This window comes from Prunus mume, linkage group LG2, assembly GCF_029339155.1.
Source record: "Prunus mume cultivar Tortuosa linkage group LG2, ASM2933915v1, whole genome shotgun sequence".
NCBI lineage: Eukaryota > Viridiplantae > Streptophyta > Magnoliopsida > Rosales > Rosaceae > Prunus > Prunus mume.
The window spans coordinates 22,899,982-22,907,937 of NC_142699.1; the positions used below are offsets into that span (position 1 = coordinate 22,899,982).

Genomic DNA, 7,956 nt, shown 5'->3' on the forward strand with positions numbered 1-7,956 from the left:
CATTTAAGTGTTCTAATAGATTTACAAAAATGCTTCCTTTCTTTGAGGACTTTTTTATTTATTGAGAATGACGATAATATACTAAACTCACAAACATAATAGAGATGCTAGGACCCGACAAACTGCACACTTTTGAAAGGTTACAAAATTTGGAAGAAAGTCTCAAATTCGGAATTGTTTATAATTTAAAAATAAAACAAATAAAAGAACTGGTGCAAACAGCCTGAAAATTTGTTCTTTTTTAATTGTCTGGTTGTAGTAGGGGAATCTTATAGACGGTACTATAATGCTGCTAACAGATGAACTTCACGGGATTAGCTAAGTGTTGGTTGGTATTAGTTTTCAAAACAATAACGATGTTTTTGTGTTTTAAACGTTTCTGGCAGTGCTGATTTTCTTTTCTAGTATTATTATATCTTGCATTCCAAACAGACCCGGAAATTGTTTCAAACGTGTCAAGTGTTCTAGTAAGCAAATGTTAAAAAAATCTTAAACGATTTGATTCAATTTATAATTTTAAATCTTGCATCACAAAGAAAGAAGATCAAACCCATTTTGCCAAATTGATGATGCCTCTTCTCCCAAATGAAAGTCAAGTGGTTCACCAAAAGCAGCACAGCTGCAGATACTTCACATGTAAAGAACTGATATATAAGAGCTTTTACCAAAAGCTATTTCAATATGGCTGCAAGTTTCATTACCTGATTCTATGGTGACTAGCTTCTGAGAATTTGCTACAGAAAAAGAACAATCATGTGCACAAATTGAAATCAAAATGGTGGCCACATTTATGACAAATCCACTCTGGCACAACTCAGATGTGAAGCCACACCACAATGAGTTTTACATGGGTTTTCTCCTCAGTAACTTTAGCCATTCAACAAGGGTACAAGTTACACGATTGTATTCCCACATTAACAAGTGTATTTACATGTGCTTATTAATGGACTTTTAACAAGTCAGTAAGGTAATAGAACTCAGTTCTGAAAATGAAAACTTTGATATTACTAATGATGAGGTAGTCTTACACTGACTTCTAAGTTTTAAATATGCATAGCACTGGGAACTGTTATTTTGTGTGAAAATCCAATAGAAGTTCCTTACCGGATTCTATTTACATTTGACAGGAGGCTCTTTTCTATCTGTACACCATTCTTCGTTTTCTTAGAACAAATTAGAGTACTCATAATACACCAAGAAAAGGGCATCTGGGTAATCTTTTGGCAGGCTGTTGATATAGAGGTAGAAACGCAACAAATCCTCCTTAGAAACCGTTTCAGTGTCAACCACATCTTCATTGCAAGTGAGCACCCATAAGTCTTGAGAATTAACTCTCTTTATATTACCGCGACAAAAAGGGCAAGACTCTGACTTTCGATTCCTGCAATTTAGAAACAAAACATTTCATGTGCAAAGAATAAATGAATCGTTAGAAAAACAAGCAGTCATGATAAAAGCAAAATATAAGGGACACATATGAAGGCTTGTACTTACCAATTGCGGTAGCATTTGATGCACATTGCATGACAGCAATTAGGCAAGACCACTTTGGTGCAAGGCTCCAAACAAATTCCACACTCCTCTTCTCTCTCCAACTCAGCATTGACAAGGCTACCATCTCCTCTAATCATCTTCTTTCCGGAGCTTTCCATGCTAGGATACCCTTCCTTAGCATCATCTAACTCCCCCAAATCCCCATGAAGCCGCTGAAGAGATGGCAAGATAACGGCTGAAATTCAGTTTTTGACAAAGCAAATAAAGTTAGAATCAATTTATTTGAGCACAACTAAGTGTGACATTCAAAGATTTCAATGATGAAGTAAAAAATAGCCAAATTTAACATACAATAGAAATCTCTTATAGTTGCTTTCCTTCCATGGGTTGAAATGGTAGGCCTGCCATCTGTGTATACCTGTATCAGATAAAAGAGCAAACAATGAAAAGGCATGCCCAAATTAGGTAGAGCAACAAAAGTAAATTCCTTTTTAGCAACCATTAAGAACTAATAGACTAGAGATTAGAGAACACGAAACCACCTTGTAGACAAGTATGTGGAAGAAATTTAGATATCTTGGGAGTAGACATGTGCATGAGCAATCAATCCACTGTAACAAAAACAGAAAGAGGGGAGCCAAGTGATTGTAAACCAATTTCATTTGAAAACGGGCACCGCCCTTGCCTCTTGGAATTGCAGCAGCTCTGTACGTAATCCAAACCAAAATCAGAATTACTATATAGCACAAGTTGCTAACTTTAGAATTCAATCAGATTACTCAACCACGACCAAGTCTGAACACAAAATAAAATTAAAAAAAAAAAAAAACAACTTCGTTCCTACACAAATGCTCTTTGGACTTGAAAAGGGCAAAAAAATCCCAAATTGGCAAATAGACAAAGGGTATAACTTAGGTCTGAATATGTAATAGACAATCCCATATGGGTTTTATAACTTGACCAAAAAAAATCCCATATGGGTTTTGCTTTTTCTTGCCTCAATTGACAAATTATGATGTTGATCATGAGGATCAGATTGCCTAAATAAAGACTTGTAAAATTAAAAGATAAAACTACCCACCTGGGGAAAAGGATATGCAAAGCAACTAAAACAGCAACCAGAGTGATTGAAACAAAAACAAAGAAGTTACAGAGAAACAAAGAACTTACAGAGAATTGGCGTGCTGTATATCAGCCTCCAGAACATTCAAGGATTCCTGGTAAGAAGGTTGGTAATATATCATCTCCATCACAAACTCTATCTCTTGGGTAACAAAGATACAAAGAACAGAGAGCAAAAACTCCCCTCTATTCTCAGACTATCAAGTAAACAAATGAACACCACAAACAAAGTTCTCTCCTTTTCTCCTTCACAGAACTTAAAAACCAGCCCTCACCTCACCAGAAACAAACAAAACAAAGCAAAGAGAGGGGCACAGAGGTTCCTTTCCCAAGGCTTTTCTCTTTATCCTTTTCTCAGAAGGGGCGGTTCTCTGAGAACGACTGTTTTCGGTGTTGGCTGCTTTTTACGGTCAGAAATGGAATACGTAACAAGGAAAATGGTGTCTTCCGCTATGAGGATGATGAGGATGATGTTTTTATTAGGAATTTGGGATGCCCTCCATTTAATTTACGTTCTTATCATAATCTTTCCTTATATTTGGTACTCTTTTTAATATTGCCAAGGCACCTTTTGTTAGTTTTCACCTGATTTTTTTTAATGATATGCACCTCATGTATTTTCAAATCAACCCTTGTTTGTGTATATAATTTATTTGTGGTGGGTTTCTCTTGTGTGTATGTATGAATGGCTTCATCACGCAACCATCTGAACCACTCGATCAAAGGGTCCACTTTGGAAGCTTATCGATGGACTGAAACACATCAGGTGGAGAATCCCATAAGGAAGCAATATAAAATTTTGCATTATGAAAGTATTATTGTGGTGGCTAGCTACACACACAAACAACAAATCTTTAAAATTTTGGTCAATTGTTTCTCTAACCTAAGAATGGGGTCTACTATCCAATTTAAAATTAAAAAGAATGGGGTCGAATTACATTTTCTTCTTGTGGGGGCTTTTTTTTTCTTCTTTTCTTTTTGATTTATAACTTTTTATATCTTATTCTTTTGGCCTTCCTTCCTACCAACATTTTACATTTGTTTAATTAATTACATTGTTTTTCCCTTCCACAACATAATGAATATAATCCTCTCTTTTTTTCTTTTTTTCCACGCCAATTATTATGGCATGGCTTAATTTAGTCAAAACTTTTTTTTATAATTTTTTTTATTTTATTAAAGTTTAGTCAAAACTTTTTCACAAGGAAAAAGAAGCCCTTTCTCTGTTTAAGAGAAAAAATATACAAAGTTGTGGAAAATTCCAAGTGAAAGTCACTTTCGAAAGATACTTAGGGGCAAGTGGTGACAACACTAGAGCGGTTGCTAGCCAACTCAATGGGTACAATTCTGCCAGATAACCCACGCCGCTCTGATGGACATGGGGAATTATATGGATGATACATTTTTGCCATTGAAGAAAAACTACGGATTTTGCTAATGTTAATTGCATAAGTACGAGGGCAAGTGTGCATCACACGATAACCTATAGTACGGTAGCATAGCTCTTTAGTAGTATAGGATGTGATATGCATTAGAGCAAGGCGGTCTTATTTTGTTTCGAGACGTTGATAGTTTTGACTTTTACACAAAAAGCATAAGCTTTTTTTGTAAGGCATACACTTTTTAAATGAGGCATGGGCTTTTGTAGTTAGTTGTTTTTTTTTTTTTTTTTTTTTTTTTTTTTTAAACAAAAGAAAGCCCAAAACGACGTTGTATTGGGTAAGGGTTTTAAAACTCCAGCAAGAACCCAGCCCCTAATGCGACATTCATCACCTCTTACTCCTGGAGAAGCCGAACGTGATGCAGCTCCTTTCTCCTCCATCATCCAATCGCTGGTTTTCATTTTTCATCAAAGCCCATTCACTTAGCCACAAAGAGAAGCAATTTTCAGCATCTGTAGAAGAAGATTACCAACTTTCTTCAATATTTATCTCAATTTTAGCATGCCCTAGGTAACCCACTTATATATATATATAATAGATGTTTTCCTTCTTCTAAGTTGTAGCTTTAGTTGTTTAATTCATATTTTCATCCTATATTCAGTGGCGGATCCAGAAAGTTTTCAAAGGAGGGGCAATAACATTTTGATAGGACATATTATAATGATTATTATAGTGGAATATATATTACAATAGCTATAATCAAGTAATTGAAGCAAAATAATCAATCTTAAAACTATTTTTATCTAGGCTGACTTGCTAAAGAAATAAGAATAAGCTAGAGGAGGTTTGTAGAATTATACATACATATATGTTGTAGTGATAACGATTTGGTTTTAACAGATTGATCACAACTCAACATTTCACTTTTAACTAGTTGGGCTGTAAGTAAGGTTTTTATTCATTTATTGTTTATTTATTAATTTTGTTAGAGTTTGGGCAGGAAAAGGAATTTTATTTCACCAAAACGGTAGAGTTTGACTTTTAATAAACTTCAATAAAACGTGTGTTTCATTAAACAAAACTAAAGGACGACGTCGTTTGTGAAAAAGAAAATTAGTGTGTAGAGTTATCTTCTTCCTTCGTGAACCATCGTCTCAGCCTCCATTAGAGACGCCTATGCAACACATCGTGCACCTCACATCGCCTTAAATCATGCCAGTATGTGTAACTTGCCAAACGATTGGCTCCTTGAGGCGATTTCCAAACCCCTTACATAATGCTTTAAAACCTTGGGCGCTAGCACAAATGGGCAAATCTAGCACCCCCATGGCTTTTTTCCGACGAGGGGAGGTGCAGGTGCACCTCCTTGCGGCTCTGTAGGTCCACCACTGCCTATATTTGAGTATTTATAATGTTTATGTGATGATTGAGTTAATTTTAAAACTTAGGCTGATTTGAAATTATGAGTGGCAATAGGAAAGATTTTGTTTGGAAGTGGGTTAAGGTAATTGATGGAGAAAGATACATTAAGTGTTTTGTTTTTATGACCAAAAATGCACCGTAGGATTCTCTAGACTCAAACATCACTTGGCTCATACCCACCATAGCATGAAGCTTTGCCATCACGTGAAGACATAAAGAAACAAAAACTAAGCAAAATGAAATGCTTTGTGAGATTGGGCAAGGAGATGTGAATATGGAAATGGAGTTTAAATCTCAATCGGAAGGTTATGGAGTAAGTTGAAGTAAGGTTGGAAGTGTAAGTGCGGGTGGAAGTGAGAGTGCTAGTGGTAGTGGGAGTGTACCACATTCAAATGCTCCACCCCTAGGAGAGAATATCATCAGAGTCTCGCCAAGGAACATTGACTTCCACATACAAAAAGGAAGAAAGGAAACAAGTGTGTTGAAAGGTTGGGAGCTTTTTTTACACTAGTGCAATTCCATTTAATGCTGTCAATAATCCTTATTAGTTGACTATAGTGGATGGAATTGCCAATTTTGGTCCCGAGTTCAAACCTCCTAGTGCTCATGAGTGGAGAACTTGGATTCTCAAAGTAGAAGTTGAAGATGTTGAGAATAAAATTCCACAATTTAGGAGATTGTATATACCATAACTGTTGTAATCCTATCATACATGGGCCAACCTTAATTCTAGCTTAGCAGTAACTTATTTCCTAGAACAGCACTTTACTGTAGCCATATATACATATGTATCTGTACATTGAATTAATATCAATTATCAATTCATTCTCCAATTTTATTATGGTATTAGAGCACCCTCGTGGTGGCTCTTCATTTTCCGCTGCAACCTTTGTCTTCTTTCTTCATGGGCAACAACAATGAGTCTTCTCAAAGCTCTATTTTTTTTTTATACACTCTTCAGATCACCCAGGGCTATTGCTTGTTACCAAGCGCCTTAATGGTGATAACTATCCCACATGGAAATGCTCCATGATCATCGCTCTTACAGCCAGGAACAAGATTGGCTTCGTCAACGACTCCATCAAAGCGCCTTCGCAAGCAAAGAAACCAGCTGACTTCACCTTCTGGAAAACGTGTGACAAAATAGTGTTTTCTTGGCTACTCAATTTAATTGAACCTGATTTGGCAGAAAGGATTGTTTATGCAGACACAACACACAAAATCTGGAAGGACTTTGAAGATTGATTTTCTTAGGGCAATGCCTCACGGATCTACCAAATCCAAAAGGCAGTTGCCTTCCACACCTAAGGTTCGATGTCTGTATCCAATTATTATACAAAACTTAAAGGCTATTGGGATGAACTAACCTCTTAAAGGGGAACACCATCTTGCTCTTATGATGGAATGAAAGAATACAACAAGTTTAAAGAACATGACCAAATTATGCAATTTTTTATAGGGTTAAATGATTTATACAATGCCATAAGCGGCTAAATCCTACTCATGAAGGAACTCCTGAGTTTTAGGGAGGCATATTCACTAATCATTTAGGAGGAGAAATAACTGGAAATTGGATCACCTGTCATTGAAGGAGTTTTTATCAACGTTGCCGTGAAAACCCAAAAAGGGGCTGGATCTTCACACCATCGTTATGGAAATCAGAACAGTTTTAGAGGCACACCAACCTCCAGTGAATCCACAACTACATTGTACCTATTGCCACTGGCGGATCTGCGGCGCAAGGAGGTGCGCTGCACCTCCGGTGGCCGGAAATAACCATTACAGACGATGGAGCTGCACCTCCGCTTGACTGTGATGCACACAACGTGCTCGATGCGAAATGCGCAAACCACTGCTGCTGGGAGATGTTTGCAAGCGCGCGCGAGGTTATTTTTTTAACGAGCCCGCCAAACGACGCCGTTTTGGACCAGTTTTAATATGCCTTTTTTTTTTGAAAACCTGGCCAAAACGGTCGTTTTGGACCAGGGTTTTGAAATTAAAAAAAACAGGAAACAAAGGGAATTGACGTGGGCTTTGTGGGCTTTTGAAAAAGGGCTTCTATTTCCTTACTTAATTGGGTTTTAATTGAAAGTTCTCTTTATACAATTGGGTTTTGAGAATTCCTTAATTAAATAGAGTTGGAAATTCCTTAATTAAGTAGAATTGAGAATTCTCTTTATAAAAGACCAATAATATCACCCAATTTCATCAAAGTGTGTGTGCATCACAAGAATCCTGCAATTTTTTTTCTTCTTGAGTACGCCAATTCAAAGTAAGTCGAATGCTTTTTTTTTTCTTGAGCAAACACCAATTTTGTTTATTCTTTTTTTAATAATTTTTTTCTTATTTAGCTCTTTCTATATTAGTAAGATCAGTAGCAAACTCGAGGAGAAAGAGGCTACGTGACACGTTATTCGAGGTATAATTAATTTTTATTTATTTATTTAATTGATAATTATTTATTTATTTGATAAATTATAGTCAATTAGTCATAATAATATATATAAAACCCTTATTTTGTTTCAATTGTACAGTT

At 36.2% G+C, this 7,956-nt stretch overlaps 1 protein-coding gene across 1 annotated transcript; it reads right to left on the bottom strand.

The window, feature by feature from the left end:
* Positions 1–876: 876 nt before the first annotated feature.
* LOC103321895 (E3 ubiquitin-protein ligase AIRP2-like) lies at positions 877–3,159 on the bottom strand. The gene is made up of 5 exons (XM_008223751.2): positions 2,665–3,159; positions 2,037–2,199; positions 1,846–1,912; positions 1,495–1,729; positions 877–1,381 (listed from the first exon to the last, which is right to left on the bottom strand). Exons 1-5 carry the CDS (start codon positions 2,742–2,744, stop codon positions 1,165–1,167), a joined length of 762 nt encoding a protein of 253 aa, XP_008221973.1. The 5' UTR covers positions 2,745–3,159; the 3' UTR covers positions 877–1,164.
* Between the last annotated feature and the right edge of the window lie 4,797 nt (positions 3,160–7,956).

Bases quoted from the DNA above. Each gene is read 5' to 3' on its own strand.
- LOC103321895 (XM_008223751.2), bottom strand. From the start codon at position 2,744: ATGGAGATGATATATTACCAACCTTCTTACCAGGAATCCTTGAATGTT. The intron at 1,913-2,036 runs GTGGTTTCGTGT...TATCTGATACAG, and splicing joins TCCACATACTTGTCTACAAG to GTATACACAGATGGCAGGCC. The intron at 1,730-1,845 runs GTATGTTAAATT...ACTGAATTTCAG, and splicing joins AACTATAAGAGATTTCTATT to CCGTTATCTTGCCATCTCTT.